This window comes from Pristis pectinata, chromosome 7 (genome assembly GCF_009764475.1).
Source record: "Pristis pectinata isolate sPriPec2 chromosome 7, sPriPec2.1.pri, whole genome shotgun sequence".
NCBI lineage: Eukaryota > Metazoa > Chordata > Chondrichthyes > Rhinopristiformes > Pristidae > Pristis > Pristis pectinata.
The window spans coordinates 52,851,384-52,877,696 of record NC_067411.1 but is presented as its reverse complement, the minus strand read 5'-3'; the positions used below and the strand labels follow the sequence as shown (position 1 = coordinate 52,877,696).

General features: G+C 43.3%; 1 protein-coding gene across 2 annotated transcripts in view; it reads left to right on the top strand.

Annotated features, from left to right (window-relative positions):
• Positions 1 to 11,147, top strand: part of ift74 (intraflagellar transport 74) — a 207,746-nt gene extending 196,599 nt beyond the window's left edge. For both annotated transcript variants that reach the window (XM_052019231.1, XM_052019230.1), the window contains 2 exons: positions 9,713 to 9,773; positions 11,008 to 11,147. In XM_052019231.1, the coding sequence (XP_051875191.1) occupies positions 9,713 to 9,773; positions 11,008 to 11,123 (177 nt within the window). In that variant the 3' untranslated portion in view covers positions 11,124 to 11,147. The remainder of the gene's footprint in view (positions 1 to 9,712; positions 9,774 to 11,007) is intronic.
• Positions 11,148 to 26,313: the final 15,166 nt, after the last annotated feature.

Here is a 26,313-nt window from a genome sequence, read left to right as displayed (position 1 = left end):
AAAAGTGGAAACGCTGTAGTGCCTTCTTGGCGAGGGAAGAGATGTTAATTGACCCGGACAGGTCGTCTGCTATATGTATTCCCAAGAATTTATAACAGCTGACTCTCTGTACAATGATGCCATTGATGCATAGGTGTAAGTGGTCAGCCTGAGCCTTTCTAAAATCCACAATCATCTTTGTTTTGTCCACGTTCAAGGAGAGATTGACAGCACCAATCCGCCAGCCTCGCCACCTCCTCTCTGTAAGCTGTTTCATCATTCCTGCTGATGAGGCCCACCACTGTTGTACCATCAGCTAACTTGATGATATGGTTGGAGCTTGAGTTGGCAGAACAGTCATGGGTCAGCAGCGTGAACAGCAGTGGACTGAGCATGCAGCCCTGGGGGGCTCCAGTGCTCAGTGTTGTGAGAAAGGTTCTTTTGGATCTCAAAGATAGAGATCTGGACACAGTCTTTGTACTTCAAAAGGGAGAATTTTTATTTACAAAGACAGACGCAGGAACAGAATGGAAAGGAACAAATGCACACTCGCACACTCTCAAGCAGGAGATCATGAACGTGGAGGGAATTGCAACGAGGTGAGGTGCGTGCGCACACACGCTCTCACTCGCTCTCACTCTCTCTCTCTCTCTCTCTTTCTCTCTCTCTCTTTATATCTATCTAACTGGGATAAAGAATACAATGTTTGAACACCCTGACATTCTGGACAAACATTGGCTCTTTGGTCTCGGGAGTCCTTAACTAACTGCCCTGAAGTAGCGCACAGCTTACCTCAACATCCTCAGAGACAGAGAGATAGAAAACCAAACATGCAGCACTTTTATACTGCTGGGGGGCTGGGTGGTCCAGCAAGGATAAAGGTGTTTAAATGGGTCAATTATAGGGGTGCCCAGGAACAAAGACCAATCCGAGTGGTCCAGCAAGGACGAAGGTGTTTACCTAATGGGGTGGAGCCAAACCTTGATTGACAGTGGTGTCGCTTTTGGCCATGTGCTCAATGGTGTCATCCCAGCCAGAGGGGTCAGTGTTGTCACGGTCACATGAGAGCCATGACCTTTTACACTACACTCAGCGTGGTGATTTTTGAGATGGTATTTCCAATACGAACTGACTGTGGCCTTTCAGAGAGGAAGTCCAGAATCCAATTGCAGGTGAAGGTGCTAAGGCCCAGTAGGTGTAGCTTCCTTATAAGGTTCTGTGGGATGATAGTGTTAAAGGCGGAGCTGAAGTCTATAAAGAGCATCCTAACATGTGTCCTTTGATCTAGGTGAGACAAAGCCAGGTGGAGGGGAAAGGACATTGCATCTTCGGTTGACCGATTGGGGCGGTATGCAAACTGAAGGGGGTCCAGTAAGGGAGGGAGAATGGATTTGATGTGTTGCAAGACTAACCTCTCGAAGCACTTCATGATGACTGAAGTCAGTGCCACAGGGCGGTAGTCATTTAAACAGGTTACAGGCATCTTTTTAGGCACTGGTATAATGGTGGTAGATTTGAAACATACGGGGACAACTGCTTGGCTCAAAGAAACATTAAAGATGCTGGTGAATACATCTGCCAGCTGGTCTGCACAGTCCCTGAGCACACGGCCAGGTATGTTATCAGGTCCCGCTGATTTCCGAGGGTCAACCCTGGATAATATCTTCCTCACACTAGCTGAGGACAGACAAAGTACCTGGTCATTGAGCGCTGGAGGTGTTTTGCTCACAGGTTCGTTGCTAAGTACATCAAACTGAGCATAAAAGTCGTTCAGTGCATTTGGGAGGGAGGCGTCATTGTCGCAAGTGCGAGGTGGGGGCTTGTGGTCCGTGATGGCCTGGATGCCCTGCCACAGACATCTTGTGTCCTTGGTATCAGAGAAGTAGCCCTGGATCTTCTGGGCATAACTCCTGAGGGCTGCCACATCGCCTGACCTGAAGGCAGCGTCTCGAGTTTTCAACAGTTGATGTATCTCTGCTGTCAGCCATGGCTTCTGGTTGGCGCGTTTGGTGATGGTTTTGATGACAGTGACATCGTGAATGCACTTGTCAGTCACCACAGCTGCATACTCCTCCAAATTGATGGTATGGTCATAGGTGGCTGCTTCTCTAAACATACTCCAGTCCGTGTTTTCAAAGCAGTTCTGTAAGGCTGACATTGCATTCACAGGCCATAATCTTATCTGCTTTCGGGAGGGTTTGTAGCATCTAAGGAGTGGTTTATATGTTGGAATCAGCATAACAGAGACGTGGTCTGAATAGCCAAGGTGGGGGCGGGGGACAGCTCTGTATGCATTCTTGATATTTGTGAATACCAGGTCCAATGTATTCACTCCCCAGGTTGCAAAGTTAGCATGGTTAAAATCTCCAGCGACAATAAAACAGCCATCTGGGGTGAGCTGTTTGAAGTTTGCTTATCGCTCCATAAAGTTCACACAGTGCTTCCCTTGTATTAACACCTGGGGGGATGTACACAGCCACAATAACAATGGCTGTGAACTCCCTCTGCAGATAGTATAGCCGGCATTTAACTATAGCAAACTCCACTAGCAGCGAACAGTGCTTTGAGATCAGCACAGCGTTATAGTACCATTTGTTGTTTATATAAACACATAAACCACCTCCATGGCTCTTACTGGACACCGATGCTACCCTATCTGCTCGGAAGGAGGTCAGCCCATCCAGCTGAATAGCAGCATCGGGAACGTTGTTATTGAGCCACGTTTCCGTAAAGATAAAAACGCAGCAATTTTTCATCTCCCGGTGGACTGCCCTTCGTAGTCGAATGCAGTCCAACTTATTTTCCAGGGAGCAAACATTAGTAAGCAACATCGACAGGAGTGCTGGTCTGACAGGGCCAGCCTTTTAGCCTGAGATAGATTCCGCTCTGCTTACCCCGCTTCTGTTTCCTCTCACACCACCTACGGCGTCTCCTCACTGGGACAGCCAAGGTGAGCAGCACGTTGGTGGGGTCAAGTTCAGGTCTGCGCAACAAGCCAAGGTTACTCATCTCTGCTGTCGGTGTCCAGACAGAGTAAAGTAATGGTTTGCTGCCAATGTCCAACTGTATCTGTTGGTTGTATGAGTAATTCCGTACTTTCCAAGTAATCTCTTATAGTTTATCATTGTTGAAAACATCAAGAATGACACTAACGCTAACATTTAAACAATTGTGTGAATCGGACGAATACACCGCTGCATCTAAGTGCACCACCATCTTCAAAATGGCTCCTCAAGTGTCATCTAACCAGAGGCTGAGACTTTTTCCCCTGGCACAAAGGGCATAGATAAGGTGAATGATAGCAGTGCTTACCCCAGAGTAGGAGAGACAAGACTATGTGGGTTTAAGGGTGAGAGGGGAAACATGTAAAAGGGATCTGAGTGGGAAAAAGTTGCCATACAGAGCGTGGTGGGTATGTGAACCGAGCTGCCAGAGGGAGTAGTCGAGGTGGGTACAATTACAATATTGAAAAGACATTTAGACAGGTACAGGCATAGGAAAGTTTTAGAGGAATTTGGGCTAAATGTGGGGAACTGGAACTAGCTCAAGTAGACAACTTGGTCAGCATGGAAAATTTGGCTGAAGGGTCTGGTTCTGTGCTGTGTAACTCTGTGACTATTACTGTACCTGTGTCTGCCACTTCCTCTGGCAGCTCTTTCCATGCAGCCACCGCCCTCCATGTGGAAAAGCATGTCACTCAGATCCCATTTAAATCTTTCCCCTCTCACCTTAAAACCATGTACTCTAGTTCTAGACTCCCCTACCCTGGGAAAAAGATGGTGACTATCCACCTTATCTATACACCTTGTAATTTTATAAACCTCTATAAAGTCACCCCTCAACCTCTTTTGCTTCAGGGAAAACAGTCCCAGCCAATCCAGTCTCTCCTTATAACCCAAGCCTCCAGTTGTCACAAAGTCTTCGTGAATCTTTTTTGCACCCTCTCTTAATCACATTCTTCCGATTAATATGGCAACCAGAACTGCACATGTAAGCCCTAGTAAGTTATTTTTCAAAAAAAAAGATTGTCATGTGCATTGTGAATATGTGTGAGTATCAGGAGGAGGAGCTGAACCTCAGTGAGAAAGCAGGAACTTTGAAAAAGGAGTCATTTATGTGAGCTCTGTTTCTGATTGGCTAAGTGTGTAGCAACACAGCCAATAAGAGTAGGGTAAGGTCAAGTGGAGAGGGGACCAGTGTAGGAGTGGGATTTCTGAGGCTTCGGCTCAAGAGGCTTTGGTGAGGAGGCACAGGTGAGTAGCAGGTAAGGATTTTATTTTCCTATTAATCCATGGCCTTTGACTTAGTGTAGATGTGGGAAGTCCTCCTGCAAGATGTGGGAAGTCAGGGAACCTCACAGTCTCACTGATGACTACATCTGTTTTGAAGCATACCCAGCTGCAGCTCCTGACAGACTGGGTCAAGGAACTGGAGAGACAGTTGGATCTATTCGGGATCATCCAAGATGCTGAGGACATCATAGATGAAAGTTCTAGTGAGGTAGTCACACCTAAGGTGCAGGTTACAGAGAGAGATGTGTGACCAGCAAGAGAAGGGAGGGGAGTAGGTAGGCAGTGCAGGGTTCCCCTGTGGCCATTTTCCTCAGTAACGGGTATGCCACTTTGGATACTGTTGGTGGAGATGACTTTTCAGAGGCCAGCAGCAGTAGCCGGGTCAATGACACTGTGCTCATCTCTGAGGCAAAGAAGGGAAGGGCAAAGTCAGGCAGAGCGACAGTGATAGGGAACTCTATAGTAAGGGGTGCAGATAGATGTTTCTGTGGCCACAATTGAGACTCCAGGATGGTGTGTTGCCTCCCTGGTGCCAGGGTCAAGTATGTCTTGCAGCAGGTATAGGACATTCTGAGAGGAGAGGGTGAACAGCCAGAGGTCGTGGTCCATATTGGTACCAATGACATAGACAAGAGCAGGGATGAAGTCCTGCAAAGTGATTTTAGGGAGCTGGGTAGAAAGTTTAAAAGTGGGACTTCCAAGGTTGTAATCTCTGGATTACTACCCATGCCACATGCTAATGAGATGAGAAGTAGGTACATAATGCAGTTCAGTACATGGCTAAGGAGCTGGTGCAGGAAGGAGGACTTCAGATTTATGGATCTCTTCCAGGGCAGGTGGAACCTGTGTATCTGAACTGGAGGGGAACCAATATCCTCTCTGGGAGGTTTGCTGATGCTACTCAGGAGGGTTTAAACTCGAGTGGCAGGGGGATGGGAACCACAGCAGCAGGGCAACAGGTGATAGGGTTGAGTGCAAGAAATATGTTACGACAAGACTGAAAGGAAGGATAGCAAGGGACAGGCTAATAAACATGATGGGACTGATGGGCTGAAATGTGTTTATTTCAGCTCGGAGTATCATGGGTAAGGAGGATGAGCTTAGAGCCTGGATCAGAACATGGTACAATGATGTTGTTGCCATTACATTTGTTCAAGTCATAGAGCAATACAGCACGGATACAGGTCCCTCGACCCAATGAGTCCATGCTCATCATGTTGTCCACCTAGCTGGTCGGAATTTCCTGCATTCAGCCCATAACCCTCCAGACCCCTCCCCTCCAGGTACCTATCCAAGTGCTTCTTAAATGATACTATTGTCCCTACCTCAACTACTTCCTCTGGCAGCTCATTCTATACATTTACCACCCTCTGCGTGAAAAAGTTGCCCCTCAGGTCACTTTTAAATCTTTCCCCTCTCACCCTAAATCTATGCTGCCTAGTTTTGGACTCCCCTACACTGGCCTATTGCCATCCACCTTATCTATGCCTCTTGTAATTTTTAACATTTCTATAAGTCCACCCCTCATTCTCCTACGTTCCTAAGAACATCGACCAAGCCTGGCCAACTTCTCCCTATAACTCAGACTCTAAAACTATTTTTTTCTTATTGTGTTTTCTGTCGCAAGGGAAACAGTGGTGGCAGACTAGCAGCTCAATGTTCCTGGTTTCATTGTTTTAGATGTGATAGAGAGGGGGGTTAAAGAGCTGGAGTGGTTGCACTACATATAAGGGAGAATGACAGTGCAGCACTCAGAGAGGACATACTGGAGGGCTCATGCACATAAGCAATTTGGGTGGAGCTCAAAAATAAGAAAGGTGCAACTACACTGATGGGATTATACTATAGGCTCCCCAACAACCACCAAGAGGTGGAGGAACAGATATGTAGACAGATTATGGAAAGGTGCAGAAACAACAGTGTCGTCATGGTGGGGGGCTTTACCTTCCCCAGTATTGATTGGAACTTCCTCAACACAAGAAACTTGGATGGGGTGGGATTTCTTCAGTTCATCCAAGAGGGGTTCTTGAAACAGCATGTGGAGAGTCCAGTTAGAGAAGAGAACATACTGAACCTAGTTTTGGAAAATGAGGCAGACCAAGTGACCGACCTGATAATGGGTGAACATTTTTGGAATAATGACCGCAACTCATTATTTTTTAAGATAGCTATGAGTAAGGATAAAATTGGATCTTGCAGGAGGGTAGTAAATAGGGGGAGGGAAAATTATGGCAGGATAAGACAGGAGCTAAGGGGTGTTGATTGGGAGCAGCTGCTGTGAGGCAAGTCCACATCTGACATGTGGGACCAGCTGATCAGGGTTCAGGATTGGCATGTTCCAGTAAGGAGTAAGGACAGGGATAATAAGGGAAGCTTGGATTATTGGAGAGGTCCTAAAGTTAATCAGAAAGGAAAAAGAAGCAGATGTAAGGTTTAGGAAGCAAATGTCCCTCGTGGACTATAAAGATAGCAGGGAAGTGCTCAAGCAGGCAATTAGTAAGGCCAAAAGAGGCCATGAAATGTCCTTGGTGAGTAGGATCAAGGAGTATCTCAAGGCATTTTATACTTGCACAAAGGAAAAGAGGATAACTAAGGAGAGGGTAGGTTCACTCAAGGATAAGGAAGGGAATTTACGCTTGGAGTCAGCAAGTGGCTGAGGTGCTAAACCGGTACTGTAGAACATTGATTGGACAGGCCATATGGCCCATGATGTTTTGCCAATTTTAATGCCAGTTTATACTAAATGTCCTCCTCCTCTGTATCGTACATATCCCTCTATTTCCTTCATATTCAAGTGTCTATCTAAAAGCCTCCTAAACTCCACCAAACTGCCTGGATCCACTACTACCCCTGGTAATCCATTTCAGGCACCTACCATTCTCTGATTCTCTGCGTTTAAAAAAAAACTTCCTCCTCACGTTGCCTTTAAACTCCTCCTCATCACCCCCCCCCCCCCCCCCATCTAACCTTAAAAGCATGTCCTCTGGTGTTTCAGATTTCTACCCTGGGGAAAAGATTCTGACTATGTATCTATACCTCTCATAATTTTAAAAACCTATGAGGTCTCCCCTCAACCTCTGATACTTTAGGGAAAACAATCCAAGTTTGTCCAACATTTTCTCATAGCTCATACCCTCTAATCCAGGCAGCATCCTGGTAAACCTCTTCTGGACCCTTTCCAGTCTCCAAGATTGATGGAGTTGTGGACAGTGTAAAGAACAATCAAAGAATACAGCTGGAATTCGATCAGTTACAGGTATGGGCAGAGAAGCGGCAGATGGAGCTTAACCTGGGCAAGTGTGAGGTGTTGCACTTTGGGAGCTCAAATGAAAGAAGTAAGTATACAGTTGATGGTAGAACCCCTAATTGCACTGAAGTACAGAGGGATCTGGGGGTCCAAGTCCATAGTTCACGGAAAGTGGCTACGCAATTGGTGAAGTAGTAAAGGCGTATGGCATGTTTGCCTTCATTGGTAGGGGTAATGAGTATAAGAGTAAGGAAGTCATGCTGCAGCTATATAAAACTTCTGTCAGACTGCACTTTGGAGTATTGTGTGCAGTTCTGGTTGCTCCATTACAGGAAGGATATGGAGACTATGGAAAGGGTACAGAAGAGATTTACCAGGATGCTGCCTGGATTAGGCCGTATTATGAGCTATTCAGAAAGTTTGGACAAACTGGAGTTGTTCTCTTTCAAGTGTCGGAGGCTGAAGACAGACCTGATAGAAGTTTTTTAAATTATGAGGGGCATAGATAAGGTTGACAGTCAGAATCTTTTCCCCAGGGTTGAAATGTCAAACACTAGAGGACGTGCTTTTAAGGTTAGAGGTGGGAAGTTTAAAGGCAACATGAGGGGCAAATTTTTTTTTACGCAGAGAGTGGTAGGTGCCTGAAATGGGTTACCAGGGGTAGTAGTGGAAGCAGGCAGTTTGGTGGAGATTAAGAGGCTTTTTAGATAGACCTTAATATGAAGGGAATGGAGCAAGATGGATGAAACACAGGAGGAAGACATTCAGTATAATTTTTTTTATTTTTTAAAAATTTTTTTAAAGAAAGAAAAAGATTTATTATATAATTTTTTTTAAAAAACCCAAATCAATAAAAAAAATTATAAACAATATAAACTAAACAAAAAAAATTTTAAAAAAAACAAACAACAAAAAAAAGAGACAAGAAAACTGGGCTAAAATTTCTCAGTAGAAACAGGGCAATATTATGTCGTCAAATCTGTTCCTTCAAGTTGGAAAGTTATTGAAAGGGGATCTACATCATGTGAAAATATTGAATAAATGGACTCCAAATATCTTCAAATTTAAGCGAAGGATCAACAGTACCACTCCTAATTTTTTCCAAGTTTAAACATGATATAGTTTGAGAAAACCATTGAAAAGTAGTAGTGGGTATTAGATCCTTCCATTTAAGCAAAATGGATCGTTTGGCCATTAATGTAACAAAAGCAATCATACGGTTAGCGGAAGGAGATAAATGGCCAGACTCTATCCTTGGTAATCCAAAAATTGCAGTAATAGGGTGAGGTTGTAAATCAATCTTCAATACGTTTGAAATAATGTTAAAAATGTCTTTCCAATATTTTTCCAGAAGAGGACAGGACCAAAACATATGTGTCAAAGAAGCCACATTCGATTTACATCTATCACATATAGGATTTATATGCTTATAAAAACGAGCTAACTTATCTTTGGACATATGGGTCCTGTGGACTACCTTAAACTGTAGCAATGAGTGTCTGGCACACATTGAAGATGTATTGACTAAATGAAGAATTTTCTTCCAAGTCTCTATAGGTATAGATGTCTGGAGTTCACTTTCCCATTCATTCTTAATTTTGTCTGATGATTCTAGACGTATTTTCAAAATTAAATCATAAATTATTGCTATCAAGCCCTTCCGATAAGGATTAAGACCTAAAATTTTTTCCGTAGTTTCAATTTTGTAAGGTGTTGGAAAAGAGGGTATAGTAGTTTTTAAAAAATTTCTAATCTGCAAATATCGAAAAAAATGTGTTCAAAAGATGAAAAACAATTATCAATGAATAGATCCCGAAAAGATACTATTCCCTTCCTTTTCCATATGGAAAAAGCTGAGTCAGCTCTAGATGGAACAGTATAAATTGGCATCAAGAGCGGCACAACATCATGAGCCGAATGGCCTGTCCAGTGCTGTACTGTTCTATGTTCTATGTACATTCTGTGCATTCATATATGGCCTTGGGAAGCAGCTTTTATAAAGAGAACAAGACCCATGTGCACATATAGGAAACTTTGCAATGGATCAGTTATGAAAGCGCCATAAAAGAGTCAACACAACCTAGGCTAACGTCAAGGATTAGATTCCAGTTAAAATGTTAATAGATTTTTTACAACTCTTGGATCCTCCGTGTAGTTCTCAATATTTACTTACTGAACTGATTATTTTTTTCAGCTGATGAATCTGGAACGTAAATGGCAGCACCACGAGCAGAACAATTTTGTTATGAAAGAATGTATCCTTGACCATTTGCATCAATCATATTTGTAATTTACCAAAGCATTTAAACAATAATGTCTCATAAAATCATTGAAAAGTTTCTACTTTAAGAGTTTGAGGTACTATTTTGGCCAGGCCACGAGGAAGAATTACCTTAACCTCCACCAAAAAGTGATATAGCATCTTCTACATCTGTCTGATTTGGCTGGTGTTGCCTTAATTTAATATCTCATCTGAAAGGTGGCAGCACTTCCTCAGTACTGCTTTGAAATATTCACTTGGATTAAATAACCACAGCCTATTGAACCAGGTGAGAGTGCTGATCAACTGAGCCAAACCTGCCATCTTTCTGAGAGATTTCCTCTTTCTGAATCTAATTCCTTTATGTCTTGCAGTCAAAATGGGTGGCGTGTTTATCACCAATACATTGATAGATTGCTCCAAGCATTTATCAGTTTTTGAGTAGAGTTAAGCTTTGAAACTGATTACCAGGGCAAAAAGCACAGACCAATGAACCCAGATAAGCCAACTGCCCTTCATTTTGCTTTGCATGTTCAACAGAAGAGTTTTGTTTAAAAAAAATAAATTTACTTATAACCTGTAGATGTATTTTAGTTGGGCTCAGCTTTAGTGTTGTAAGTATTCAGTTGTTCAATAAACCACCCAACAGAAGACAGTTTGTGTCTATGTCATGTCCGTGTGCATAGTAAACTATTCGTCAATTTACTCAACCTGGAGTGGAAAATCCAGGTCAGCTGCCTCTTGAGAGTCCCACCATCACACTTTTGTACTCAATTAGTTAGTTAGTTAGTTTAAATATGTTTGAGTTTAATTTTTTTAATAAGATTTATCAATGGTTCTTGAATGCTTTCGAATGTTAATTAATGTCCAAGATATCCCAAAACATAGCCATTGCGAGTACGGCAAGCCATTTGTGCTTCACTACATAAACATCAGTGATCAGCTGGGAGCTAGCCTCCCAGAGGAATACTTAATCTAGGACCAGGCTGGAAGAAACACTGATTAAGCAAGCTTTGCAAGTCAGCATAACATTTACTAGATTAATATTTAAGTTTTTTTTTCCACTTTGCTCTTTTGTGGCATTGCAGACTATTCTAGTGTTACCCTCATGTTCAGGCAAAAAATTCGATTTCTTTTCTTTTATTTATTGTTCTTTAGACTTGAGCTGTTTTGACTTCCAAAGCATTTTTCAGTTTACTGTCCTCGTTTTCCTTAACTCTGTTCAACAGTCATTGCTACAAAGGGAATGGAGAGTAATTACCAACCAGTTGTGAAAAATGTTACCAAACAACTTGCTGAGTTCAACAAAATACTTCAAGAAGCCCTTCAAAATGCTAAAAATTGACCTAAACTTCCTGACTGATCTGTGAGGACATTAAAGGGAATAATTTTAATTGATTTCTTGTTACAGCTGTGAAATATTCACATGCAGATAGGCTCACACTGTGCTAAACTTTTCTCACACAACAGGTTTTATATTTTCTATTTTTGTGTTGAAGTGTATCTACATACAATGTATGGTGAATGTGTGTTTATTGTTCTTGGTTTTTAAACATAGAACACTACAGCACAAAAAACAGGCCATTCGGCCCTTCTAGTGTATGCCGAAACGATATTCTGCCAGTCCTATTTACCTGCTCTCAGTCCATAACCCTCCAGACCTCTCCCATCCATGTATCTATCCAATTTATTCTTAAAACTCAGGAGTGAGCCCACATTTATTACATCAGATGGCAGCCCGTTCCATACTCCCACCACTCTTTGAGTGAAGAAGTTCCCCCTAATGTTTCCCCTTTCACCCTAAAGCCATGTCCTCTCATACTTATCTCTCCCAATCTAGGTGGAAAGAGCCTACTCGCATTAACTCTGTCTATACCCCTCATAATTTTGTAAACCTCTATCAAATCTCCCCTCATTCTTCTGCGCTCCAAGGAATAAAGTCCTCACCTGTTCAATCTTTCTCTGTAACTCAACTCCTGAAGACCCGGCAACATTCTAGTAAATCTCCTCTGCACTCTTTCAATCTTACAAATATCCTTCCTATTAGTTAGGTGACCAGAACTGCACACAATACTCCAAATCTGGCCTCACCAATGTCTTATACAACCTCACCATAACGTCCCAACTCCTGTACTCAATACTTTGATTTAAGAATGCCAGGATGCCAAATGCCTTCTTTACAACCCTGTCTACCTGCGACGCCACTTTCAGGGAATTATGTATCTGAACTCCCAGATCCCTTTGTTCCTCCGCGTTCCTCAGTGCCCTACCATTTACTGTGTATGTCCTACCTTGATTTGTCCTTCCAAAATGCAACACCTCACACTTGTCTGCATTAAATTCCATCTGCCATTTTCTGGCCCATTCTTCCAGTTGGTTCAGATCCCTCTGCAAGCTTTGAAAGCCTTCCTCACTGTCCACTACATCTCCAATCTTAGTATTATCAGCAAACTTGCTGATCCAATTTACCACATTATCATCTCGATCATTGATATAGACAACAAACAACAATGGCCCCAGCACAGATCCCTGAGGCACACCACTAGTCACAGGCCTCCAGTCTGAGAAACAATCATCCACTACCACTCTCTGCCTTCTCCCACACAGCCAATTTCGAATCCAGTTTACAACCTTTCCATGGATACCTAGTGTCTGAATCTTCTGAACTAACCTCCCATGTGGGACCTTGTCAAAGGCTTTACTAAAGTCCATGGAGACAACATCCATAGCCTTTCCTTCATCTACTTTCTTGGTAACCTCCTCGAAAAACTCTACAAGATTCATTAAACATGATCTACCACGCACAAAGCCATGCTGACTATCCCTAATCAGCCCTTGGCTATCCAAATACTTGTATATCCAATCTCTCAGAACACCTTCCAATAATTTACCCACTACTAATGTCAGGCTTACTGGCCTGTAATTACCTGGTTTACTTTTAGATCCTTTTTTAAACAATGGAACTACATGAGCTACCCTCCAGTCCTCCGGCACCGCACCCGTGGCTAAGGACATTTTAAATATATCTGCCAGGGCCCCTGCAATTTCTACACTAGTATCTCTCAATGTCCGAGGAAATATCTTATCAGGCCCAGGGGATTTATCTACCTTTATTCGCTGTAAAGCAGCAAGTACCTCCTCCTCTTTAATCTCTATATGTTCCATGACACGGTTGCCTGTTTCCCTTCCTTCCATATCCACTATGCCAGTTTCCTGAGTAAATACTGATGCAAAAAAACTGTTTAAGATCTCCCCCATCTCCTGAGGCTCTACACATAGATGACCACTCTGATCTTCTAGGGGACCAATTTTGTCCCTTACTATCCTTTTACTCTTCATATACTTGTAGAAACTCTTCAGGTTTACCTTCACATGATCTGCCAAAGCAACCTCATGTCTTCTTTTTGCCTTCCTGATTTCCTTTCTTAGTATTTTCTTACTTTTTCTATACTCTTCAAGTACTTCATTTGTTCCTAGTTGCCTATGCCTGCTAGACACTTCTCTCTTTTTCTTAACCAGATTGCCAATATCCCTTGAAAACCAAGGTTCCCTATGCTTTTTAACTTTGCCTTTAATCCTGGCAAGAACATGTAAACTCTGCACTCTCAAAATTTCACCTTTGAAGGCCTTCCACTTACTGAGCACATCCTTGCCAGAAAACAACTTATCCCAATCCACTCTTCCTAGATCCTTTCTCATTTCCACAAAATTGGCCTTGCTCCAATTTAGAACCTCAACCCGAGGACCAGACCTGTCCTTATCGTTAATTAACTTGAAACTAATGACATTATGGTCACTGGACCCAAAATTCTCACCTACACATACTTCTGTCACCTGACCTGTCTGGTTCCCTAATAGGAGATCAAGTATTGCATTCTCTCTCATTGGTACCTCTATATATTGATTTAGAAAACTTTCCTGAACACATTTGACAAATTCCAAGCCATCCAGCCCTTTCACAGTGTGGGAGTCCCAGTCAATATGTGGAAAGTTAAAATCCCCTGCTATTACAACTTTCTGTTTCTTACATCGGTCTGCTATCTCACTACAGATTTGTTCCTCCAATTCTCTCTGACTGTTGGGCGGTCTATAATACAACCCTATTAGTGTGGCCACACTTTTCCTATTCCTCAGCTCCACCCATATGGCCTCAGTAGACGAGCCCTCCGGGCTGTCCTGTCTATGCACAGCTGTGATATTTTCCCTGACTAGTAATGCCACTCCTCCCCCTTTCATCCCTCCCCCTCTATCACTTCTGAAACAACGGAACCCCGGAACATTAAGCTGCCAGTCGTGCCCTTCCTGCATCCAAGTCTCATTAATAGCAATAATGTCATAATCCCACGTGTCAATCCATGCCCTAAGCTCATCTGCCTTACCTACAATACTTCTTGCATTGAAATAGATGCAGCTGAGAACATTTCTATCTCGTACAAACCTTTGATTTCTGTCGATACCTGCAGTCCTCGCATGACCTTTTTCCTCCTCCATCTCACTATCTGCTCTAACACTCTGGTTCCCCTCCCCCTGCAAACATCATTGCTCAAATGCAGTTTGAATCACTTCGGCTATTTTATGAATCTGGGGAAAATAGAATGAGAAGTACATCTAAGCACCAACCATTTCCTTGTAAATTAAACTAAATTAGGATAAATCCTAAGGAATAAAATAGTTAAGCTAGCAATACAACAAAAGGAAGTTGAACTCTGTAGTGTCTTGCACAGAGTTGAATGCAAATATGACTGTGCCAAGTGATCGGTTTCCATGTTGCCATGTTTCATAGTTACAGCAACACAGAAGGTCATTCACTCCACTGGATCTGCGTCAGCTCCCAACAAAACAACATCATCATTCCCGGTCCATATCCTTATTTCCCTTTGCCCTTGCAATTTGTCTGTCAACTCCCATTTAATTCTTTTTGTCATTAACCAACATAAGCAGTAATTTACAAATAACAGAAGTCTTTGGGATGTGGGAGGAAATTGGAACACCCTTGGAAATTGCTTTCACATTGTGAAAGTTGTGAAAATACTTGTTGGTATTTGAGCTTACATTAATTCTTTAACAGGTTACTTTCAATTCAAATATATCAAATGAAAATTCAGATGTGTGAATTCATCATCCTTTGCATAATCCATTCTGCTACTATTCAACCTATGGACTCCATTTCAATTTGCAGGTGCTAGGGGTGAAGAGGTTGGAACTGAGGAGTTCCGATTTTATCAGCAAGCTTGTAGTGCACATCTACAATGGGGTTTTAAACTCAGCCACTGTGTTTCTGAGATTCCTGATGAAGTTCATGAATCAAATTCAATTCCGCCAGTTAAAGGGAGCCTCCAAACATGTAAGTTGGCACATTAGAGTTCCATGGAGAGCCAAAGGACGAGTGGAGTTGAAATGATCATTGAAACTTGGAAAATGTGACAACAGATTGCTGCTGAAGTTAGCAGCATGTGATTTCAATGCCAAAAACCATTTAATGACTTAATCTTAACAGGAAATGAGTGTACTGATGTTTTTGGCTACTTTGTGCTTTCTTCAGTCTGTTCCAGAACTTCATTCCTTTGAATATCTGCTCTTGCAGGTACACTTGCCAATTCATCTTCCTCATAGTCCCATCTGTCCAACCATAACCGATAGTCTCTGTCACTTCCCAATGGTCACCCTTAACAAATGCCCCCCATTAGTTTATTCAGCACAGGTCTCTTTTCCTCCTCGTGGGAGAAGAATTTAGACCTTGAAGACAAAGAACTGAAGATGACCCTCAGTCTATCTTGTGATTGAAAGCTGCAGAGAGGGAGCTGCTGAAGCTTGGTGAAGGCAAGCGTGAGATAGTAACTTCACAACTACCTGGTTATACAATTAGATACCCCCTCTGGCATATTACAGTCACCAATGATAAGTTGCTGTCAGCTGTGCCATAACAATTACTTAAAAATTTCTTATCTTGACTGTTGTATCTTGGATCTTTAGTCTCCCACAGGAGCTTCACTTGTTCAATGGGAAGTGATTCAGGAGTTATTCATTCACCAGAGGATTCAAGAAGACTGGACTGTCATAGAACTCACACTTATGTGGGTCAGTCAGAAAGTAAAATTGTACTTTTATCTAATAGACCCATGTCTCAGCCCAGCTCTGCATCCTATCAAGGTCTTGTCGTAACTTTCTCATTATCCACAACACCACCAACCATTGTGTCATCTGCAAACTTACTAATCCACCCTTCCACATCCTCATCCAAATCATTTATAAAAATCACAAAGACCACGGGTTCCAGAACAGATCCCTGCAGAACACCACTTGTCACCGACCTCCAGGCAGATGTTACAGATTAGGTTACTGTTTGGTGAACGTCCCTTTAAGACATAGTACAGTAGTATGTGTGTGTGTGTGTGTGTGTGTGTGTGTGTGTAGCATTATTACGGCAACAACAGGAGATAACGACGTGCTGACATTTTGGAGTCAGAAGGAGAGAGGAGAAAGAGACACTGCCTGCTGGTCTCTGTATCGATGGATGAAAAGCAATAACTGTGTCTGTCACTACAATCCATGTATGGATTTTTGGAATAATCCAGTGGAGTCCACTTTGTCGTTAACCTGTAGTGGACAGCCACATTTCGAATGCCTTTTGGGGTGGCAGGTACTTTGGAACAAAGCAGTGGAGTAGTCATGGCTGAGTAGATACTGAGGTGTTGTATGGGTTCCATCGTGGAACATTTGGATTTCATAATGTCTCTATTTTCTCTCTACATTTGCTCTTCAGTCAACGGTGGTTTTGCAAAAGCCTTTGCTCATGTTTCACCTTATGGCTTGCTGAACTGAACTTTGAGAACTATTCCTGGACTTGGAGTTTGGGAATTTGCCACAAGCACACTTCGAGTTTAGTTTTTTGGGGGGGTTAATGTTTAATATCTAACATTTTTACTTTTAACAGTCCAACACTTTTACTTTTACTTTTCTTATTATCATAAGTAGTTATTAACAAAATAGTTTCTAACATTTATACATGACTCGGTGTGTTTCTTTTGTTGCTGGTACATAACACAGAAGACTCTCCATCTACATGGATTTTAGTACGGCGTTTGACAAGGTTCCACATAGTAGGCTTCTTCAGAAGGTCAGAGGGCATGAGATCCAGGGAGGCTTGGCCATGTGGATTCAGAATTGGCTTGCCTGTAGAAAGCAGAGGGTTGTGGTGGAGGGAGTGCATTCAAATCGGAGGGCTGTGACTAGTGGTGTCCCACAGGGATCAGTACTGGGACCTCTACTTTTCGTGGTATTAATGACTTGGATGAGGGGGTGGAAGGGTGGGTTAGCAACTTTGCAGACGACACAAAGGTCGGTGGTAGTTGTGGATAGTGTGGAGGGCTGTTGAAGCTTACAGAGGGATATTGATAGGATGCAGAGCTGGGCTGAGAAGTGGCAGATGGATTTCAATCATAAATCATGGGATTGAGTTTAAGAGCCGCGAGGTAATGATGCAGCTCTACAAAACTCTGGTTAGACCACATTTAGAGTACTGTGTCCAATTCTGGTTGCCTCATTATAGGAAGGATGTGGAGGCATTGGAAAGGGTGCAGAGGAGACTTACCAGGATGCTGCCTGGATTAGAGAGAATGGATTATGAGGAGAGACTAAAGGAGCTGGGGCTTTACTCATTGGAAGGAAGGAGGATGAGGGGAGGCATGATAGAGGTACACAAGATATTAAGAGGAATAGAGTGGATAGCCAGCTCCTCTTTCCCAGGGCACCAATGCTCAATACAAGAGGGCATGGTTTTAAAGTAATGGGTGGGAAGTTCAAGGGAGATATCAGAGGGAGGTTTTTTACCCAGAGAGTGGTTGGGGCAATGGAATGCACTGCCTGGGGTAGTGATGGAGGCAGGTACGTTGGTCAAATTCAAGAGATTGTTAGATAAGCATATGGAGGAATTTAAAATGGAGGGATATGTGGGAGGAAGGGGTTAGATAGTCTTAGGCGTGGTTTAAAGGTTGGCACAACATGGTGGGCCGAAGGGCCTGTATTGTGCTATATTGTTCTATGGTTTTATGGTACAACCACCCTCTGTCTTCCATGGGCGAGCCAATTCTCAATCCACACAGCTAAATTTCCCTGGATCCCATGCCTCCTGACTTTCTAAATGAGCCTTTCATGAGGAACCTTATCAAACGCCTTACTAAAATCCATGCACACCACATCTGCTGCTCTACCTTCATCAATGTGCTTTGTCACATTTGCAAAGAATTCAATCAGGCTTGTGAGGCACAACCTGCCCCTCACAAAGCCATGCTGACTGTCCCTAATCAGCCTATGTTTCTCCAAATGCTGAGAAATCCTGTCTCTAAGAATCTTCTCCAGTAATATACCCAACACTGAAGTAAGACTCACTGGTCTGTAATTCCCAGGGTTATCCCTACTCCCTTTCTTGAACAAAGGAACAACATTTGCCACCTTCCAATCATCTGGCACTACTCCTGTGGTTAGCGAGGACGCAAAGATCATCGCCAAAGGTGCAGCAATCTCTTCCCTCGCTGCCTATAGTAACCTTGGATATATCCCGTCTGGTCCCGGTAACTTATTTATTCCAACATTTTTAACAAGTTTCAGCATCATCCTCTTTCTGCAGGTCACTCTGGATTAGCATATCAGCCTGTTGTACGCCATCCTCACAAACGTGAAGGTCTCTCACTGGTGAATACTGAAGCAAAGTATTCATTAAGGACATCCCCTACTTCTTCTGACTCCAGGCACAAGTTTTCTCTTTTATCGCTGATCGGTCCTAGTCATCCTCCTATTCTTCACATACATGTAGAACGCCTTGGGGTTTTCCTTAATCCTACTTGCCAAGGCCTTCTCATCCCCCCTTCTAGCTCTCCTAAGTCCATTCTTAAGATCCCTCCTGGCAACCTTGTAACTCTCCAGGGCCCTGGCTGATCCTTGCTTTCTAAACCTTAGGTCAGCTTCTTTCTTCCTCTTGACAAGATATACTACATCTCTTGTCAACCATGCTTCCTTCACTCTACCACCCTTACCCTGTCTCAATGGGACAAACTTATCCAGAACCCCATGCAAATACTCCCTGAACAACTTCCACATTTCCATTGTGCATTCCCCAAGAACATCTGTTCCCAATTTACGCTCCCAAGTTCCTGCCTAATAGCATCATAATTCCCCCTCCTCCAAATAAATACTTCCCCATATCATCTGCTCCCAACCTTCTCCAAGGCTATGGTAAAGATCAAGGAGTTATGGTTACTGTCTCCAAAATGGTCTCCCACCAAGAGATCTGAAACCTGATCAGGCTCATTGCCTAGCACCAGGTCCCGTATGGCCTCTCTAGTCAGCCTGTCCACATACTGTGTCAGAAATCCTCCCTGGATACCCCTAACAAACTCTGCCCCATCTATCCCCTTTACACTAAGGAAGTACCAATCAGTATTGGGGGAGTTGAAATCAATCATGACAACAACCCTGTTCTTTTTGCACCTTTCCAAAATCTGCCTCCCAATCTGCTCCTCAATGTCTCTGCTGCTATTGGGGAGTCTGTAGAATACTCCCAATAGAATACTGCCTTCCTGTTTCTGACTTCCACCTACACTGATTCAGTAGACAACCCCTCCAGGAAATCCTCCCTTTCTACAGCTGTGATACTGTCTCTGATTAGCAAATCCACTCCCCCACCTTTTTTACCTTCATCCCTGTCCCTTCTGAAACATCTAAACACCGGAATATCCAGCAGCCATTCCTGTCCTTGTGATGGCCAAGTCTCTGTAATGGCCTCCACGTCATCATTCCATGTACTTACCATGCTCTAAGTTCGTCACCCTTGTTCCTGATACTTCTCGTATTAAAGTAAACACACTTCAGCCCATCCAACTGACTGCAATTTTGCCCTTTAAACTGCCTGTCATTCTTTACAGCCTTTCTACAAGCTGCATCTACTTGTTCACTAAATGCATCAACATCTAATCTATCTCTCGGGTTCCTATCCTCTTGCCAAACTAGTTTAAATCCTCTCCAACAGCTCCAGCAAACCTGCCCATGAGAAAATTGGTCCCCTTCCAGTTCAGGTGTAATCCATCCCTTTTGTACAAGTCATACCTTCCCCAGAAGAGATCCCAATGATCTACAAATCTGAAACCCTGCCTGCTGCACCAACTCCTCAGCCACGCATTCATCTGCCAAGTCAACCTATTCTTACCCTCACTGGCACTGGTACAGGCAGCAATCCAAAGACTACTATCCATGAGGTCCTGCTTCTCAGCTTCCTACCTAGCTCCCCATATTCCCTGTTCAGGCCCTCATCTCTTCTGCTACCTATGTCATTGGTACCAATATGTAACATGACTTCTGGCTGTTCGCCCTTGCCCTTCAGAATGCTGTGGACCTGATCTGAAATGTGCCAGACCCTGGAACCCAGGAGGCAACATAACATCCAGGAGTCTCTTTCATGTCCACAAAATCTCCTGTCTGCCCCCCTTACGATTGAATCCCCAATCACTACTGCTCTCTTCTTTCCCCACCCCCCCTCCCTTCCCTTCTACACACACAATCAAGCTCAGTGCCAGAGACCTGGTCACTGTGGCTTTCCCCTGGTAGGTCATCCCACCCCCCCCAACAGTATCCAAAGTGGTATACCTGTTATTGAGGGGAACTGTCACAGGGGTACTCTGCACTACCTGCCTATACTGCCCACTACCTTCTCCTGACAGTCACCCAGCTACCTGCCTCCCTGTAGCTCTTATCTCTGAACTCCTTATTCTTCCATTGGAGCCGAAGGTCATCCAGCTGCAGCTCCAGTTCCCTAACATGGTTTATAAGGAGCTGCAGCTGGATGCACCCTGTGCAGATGTAGTTATCAGGGAGGCTGGAGGACTCCCAGAACTCTCACATCTCACAAGGTGAACACACCACTTGCCCTGGAGCCATTCTAACTAGTCTAGCCTGGCACTGAAGGAAAAATCAAAGAAAGAAATAAACTTACCAGAGACTTACCTTAGCCTTTGCCTCCTCTTGCTGAAGCATCTTGAGCTTCTCCTCAGTCTCCTCCCCGCCCCCCCCCCCCCCCCCAACACTGGTCCACTCCAACAATGGCTGCTCCAAAATGGCCACTCCGCTTGACCTTACCTTTTTATAGGAGTTAATTAGCCAATCAATGATTGACAATTTGCAAATGCGCCTCTTTTGGACTCTTGCAAGGTGAAACTCACAAGCACAAGCACAGAGACTCACCTCTTTTCAAAGCTCCTACTCGAAAACTTGCCCCTTCTTACCTTAAAGCTATGCCCTCAAGTATTTGTCCTGGGAAAAAATTCTGACTACTCTATCTTTGCCTCTTGTAATTCCAACAGGTTTCGCCTCAGCCTCTGAAGCTCCACAGAAAACAATCCTAATTTGTCCATATTCTCCTTATAGCTAATACACTCAAATCCAGGCAGCACCCGGGTGAACCTCTTTTGCACCCTCACCAAAGCCTCTACATCCTTCTTGTAGTGGGGCAACCAGAACTGCACGCAGATCTCCAAATGCAGCCTAACCAAAGATTTATACAGCTGCAATATGACTTCCTGACTCTTATAATGCCCCAACAAATGAAGGCAAGCATTTACTTGTGTTGCCACTTTGAGGGAACTATGGACTTGGACTCCAAGGTTCCCCTGTACATCAATGCCCTAAAGGTTCCTGCCATTTGCTGTATGCTTTTCCCTTCCATTTGGTCTCCAAAATTGCAATACCTCATATTTCCTGGATTAGACATCTGCTATTTCTCTGCCCATATATGCAGCTGATTTAAATCCTGCTGTATTCTTGGACAACTTTCTTCATTATCCACAACTCTACCAATTTTTGTGTTATCCACAAATTTACTAATCAGCCCATCTACGTTTTCATCCAAGTCATTTACACATATATCACAAACAATAAAGGTCCCAGCACTGATCCCTGCAGAACATCACTGGTCACAGACCTCCAACCAGAAGGATACCATTCTACCACTACCAAGCCAATTTTGAATCCAATCTATTTAGTCTCTATGGAACCCATGTGCCTTGATCTTCTGGTTCACTCTACCATGAGAAACCTTTTGAAAAACTTTACCAAAGTCTATGTATCCAGCCACTGCCTGATCCCCATCAATCATCTTCACCACCTCCTCAAAAATTTCAATCAGTTTGCATGACATGACCCCCACCGAACAAAGCCATGCTGACAAAGTCACCATGGATCCCACACATCTTAATCTTCTGGATGAATGTCCCAAAAGTTCCTACCATTTACTGTATCTTCTTGCACTTGACCTCCCAAAATGCACCACCTCATACTTATTCCATGTGTGAAAAGTTGCCCCTCAGGTCCCCTTTAAATTTTTCCCCTCTCACCTGAAATCAATGCTTTCTAGTTTTAGACTCCCCTACCATGGGAAAAAGACCGACCATTCGCCTTATCGAAGTCCATTATGATTTGAATTCCTCTATATAAGGTATGGGGATCTGACAGCCGGGAGGCAGAGCAACACCGTAAAGCTTAAAAAAAGCCATTAGTCTGCTCAACTCTCAGGTCTGAGAGCCAGGAGGTGGAGCAGCGTGGGAAGCTTAAAAAAGAACTTTTTGAACATAGCACAGGAACAGGCCCTTCAACCCACAACGTGCCAAATTAAACTAATAATTAAATGCCTAATTAAACTAAACTCTTCTACCTACACAATGTCCATATCCCTCCATTCCCTGCGCATTCATGTGTCTAAGAGCCTGTTGAATACCATTATCATATTGCCTCCATTACCACCTCTGGTAGCCAATTCCAGGCATCCACCACTCTCTGTGTTAAAAAAAACTTGCCTCACACATCTTCTTTGAACTTACCCCTTCCCACCTTAAATGCATGCCTTCTAGTATTAGATGTTTTGACCCTGGGAAAAAGATACCAGCTCTCTATTCTATCAGGTCTCCTCACAGCGTCCACCACATCAGAGAAAATAACCCAAGTTTGTCCAACCTCTCCTTATAGCACACACCCTCAAATCCAGGCTGCTGGATTTTTGGCAAACCTCTTCTGTGCCCTCTCCAAAGTATCCACATCAGCTATTATTGTGCTCAGCTCGAGGGTCTGAGAGCCAGGAGGTAGAGCAGCACTGGGAAGCTTAAGAAGAACTTTTCTGATTGACTAAATTGCCAGACATATCAGCCAATAAAAGGAAAGCAGGCTTTCGCAGAGGGTCCATTATGAGAGGGAGTAGGTAGAGAGTGCAGAATTTCCTGGTGGTCATTTCCCTCAAAAACAAGTATACCGTTTTGGACACTCTTGGGGGAATAACTGTTCAAGAGAAGGCAGCAGCACCCAGGTCTGTGACACCAGGACTGGCTCTGAACAGAAGGGTGAAAGCAGACAGAACTATAGTGACGGGGGACTAGATAGTTAGGGGGTCAGACAGGAGATTCTGTGGCCACAAAAAGGTCTCCAGAATAGTGTGTTGTCTCCCTGGTGCCAGGGTCGAGGATGTATCAGAGCAGCTGCAGAGCATTCACAAGGGGGAGGATGAGCAGTCAGAAGTTGTTGTGCATGTTGGCATGAATGGCATAGGTAGAGAAAGTGATGAGGTCCTGCGGAGTGAATGTAGGGAGCAGGTCCTCAAGGGTAGTAATCTCTAGATTGCTTCCAGTGCCACGTGCTAGTAAGGGTAAGAATAGGAGGATATGGGAAAAAAACACATGGCTGAAAAATAGGCATAGAGGGCAGGGATTCATGTTTATGGACCATTGGGATCGCTACTGAGACAGTACTGACCTGTAAAAGAGAGATGGGTTGCACCTGAACTGAAGAAGAACCAATAACCTGGCAGGCAAATTTGCTAGTGCTACTAGGGTGGGTTTAAACTAGTTTGGCAGGGGGGTGGGATCCTAAGCAGCAAAGGGGCAAATAAGAATCATAGAATACAACATGGAAACAGGCCCTTTGGCCCAACTGGTCCATGCCGACCAAGGTGCCCCATCCAAGCTAGTCAGTGTTTGGCCCATAACCTTCCAAAGCTTTCCAATCCATGTACCTGTCCCAACTGTATTTTAAAAGTTGTTATTGTAGCCACCTTAACCACTTCCTCTGGCAGCTCATTCCACATAGATACCACCCTTTATGTAAAAAAGTTACCCCTCAAGTTCCTCTTATGTCTTTCCCCTCTCACCTTAAACCTATGCTCTCTAGCTCTTGATTCCCCAACTTTGGGAAAAAGACAGTGCATTCACCCTACCTATGCCCCTCAGGGTTTTGTACACCTCTATAAGATCACATCTCAGTCTCCTAGCCTCTGAGGAATAAAGTCCTAGCCCGTCCAACCTCTCCCTATAACTCAGTCCCTCAAATCCTGGCAACATCCTCTTAAATCTTTACTGCACTCCTTCCAGTTTAATAACATCTTTCCTATAGCAGGGTGGCCAAAACTGAACACAATGCTCCAAGTGCAGCCTCACCAGTATCTTGTCTAACGGCACCATGACCTCCCAACTTTAATACTCAATGCCCTGACATATGAAGCCCGGCGTGCCAAGAGCTTTCTTCACCACCCTGTCTACCTGTGACTTCACTTTCAGTGAACCATGTAGTTGTACTGCAAGGTCCCTCTGTTCTATAATACTCCCCAGGGCCTAGCTGTTCACTGTGAAAGTCCTACCTGGATTTGACTTTCCAAAATGCAACACCTCGCACTTAGCTGAATTAAACTCCATTTGCCATTCTTTGGCCCACTTACTCAGCTGATCAAGGTCCCCCTGTACTTTTTGATAACCTTCTTCATTGTCCACCATACCACCTATTCTAGTATCATCTGCAAACTTACTAACCATTGTACATAATTGTACATTCTTAGCCAATGATGGAGATGACAAGCAACAATGAGCCCAGCACCAACAGCTGAGGCACACCACTAGTCATGGACCTCCAGTATGAGAAACAACTTTCCACCATCACTCTCTGCTTTCTACCGTCAAGCCAATTGTATATCCAATTCACCAACTTTCCCTGGATTCCATGCGATCCAACCTTCCAGAGCAGCTTACCATGTGGAACCCTATCAAAGGCCTTTCTGGACCATATAAACCATGTCTACAGCCTTGCCCTCATCAGTTTCCTTGGTCACCTCATCAAAAAACTCACTCAAGTTCGTAAGACACGATCTCCCATGCACAAAGCCATGCTGACTACCCCTAATCAGTCCCTGTCTTTCCAGATGTACGTATACAGTATCTTATCCCACAGAATCCTCTCCTAACTTACCTACCACAGATGTTGGACTTATTGGCCTATAGTTCCCAGATTTTTCTTTGTCACCCTTCTTAAATAAAGGCACAACAATCACTCCCCTCCAGTCTATCGGCACCTCACTCGTGGATAACAATGATGCAAATACCTCAGCCAGGGTTCCTGCAATTTCTTCTCATGCCTCCCACATTGTTCTTGGATAAACCTGGTCAGACCCAGGGGATTTATCTACCTTCATACCTTTTCTTTACAATATTTTTATTGAATCCATGAAAAAAATACCGAGTACGTGCATCAAGAAAGAAAATAAAAATACTACTGAATACGTTGTATTAAATTGTACTTAGATTACAATACTCTAATAATCACATATAGTAGTTAGTTAATAAAGGAAGAAAAAATTGAAATATTTTATTATAAAAGAAATCTACTCCCGCTACCAAAACCTGAAGCTGTTAGATGGAAAAAACAAGGAAAAACTTTTAAAAACGTAACTGTGTCACCATTTTAGTCTCCAAATTAGAGGTTTTGAAAATAATTCAAAACAGGTCCCCACAGAGTTTGAAAGTCTAGGTTAGGTTCAAAAACTGAACAGCAAATCTTCTCTAGATTCAAGTATGACATAACATCCCGTAACCATTGAGCATGAGTAGGCGGAGTAACTTCCTTCCATTTCCATTTCCATGGTGGGCCGAAGGGCCTGTTTTGTGCTGTATGGTTCTATGGTTCTAAAGAGTGAAAAATAATAGCTCAGTCACGTCATATCACATCTCATTATTATTTAAGCAATACAGCTCTCCTGGCTATAAGAGAAATAAAAGCCAGAATATGTAAATCAGAAGCCTTCAAAGTTATATCTTTTTCTCCAACAATCCCAAATAGTGCAGTCAAAGGATTAAGTTTAAAATTTATTTTGAAAAGTACAGAAAAATTATGAAAGTCCTCTGTCCAATATTTTTTAAGACTCTGACACGTCCAAAACATGTGAATTAAGGAAGCCACTCCGTTATTGCATTTGTCACAGTAAGAAGATATGTCAGAATAAAAACGGGATAATTTATCTTTAGACAAGTGAAATCTATGGACCACTTTAAATTGAAGGAGAGAATGACGAGCACATAATGACGAAGTATTAACCAACTTGAGAATTTCATTCCAAGTTTCCTCAGAAATTGACATCTGCAAATCTTGTTCCCAAGCGTTTTTAATTTTATCTAGTGGCACCTAGTAATCTGTCATAAATATTAGATATTGAGCCATCCTGAAAAGGTTCCAAATTAAAA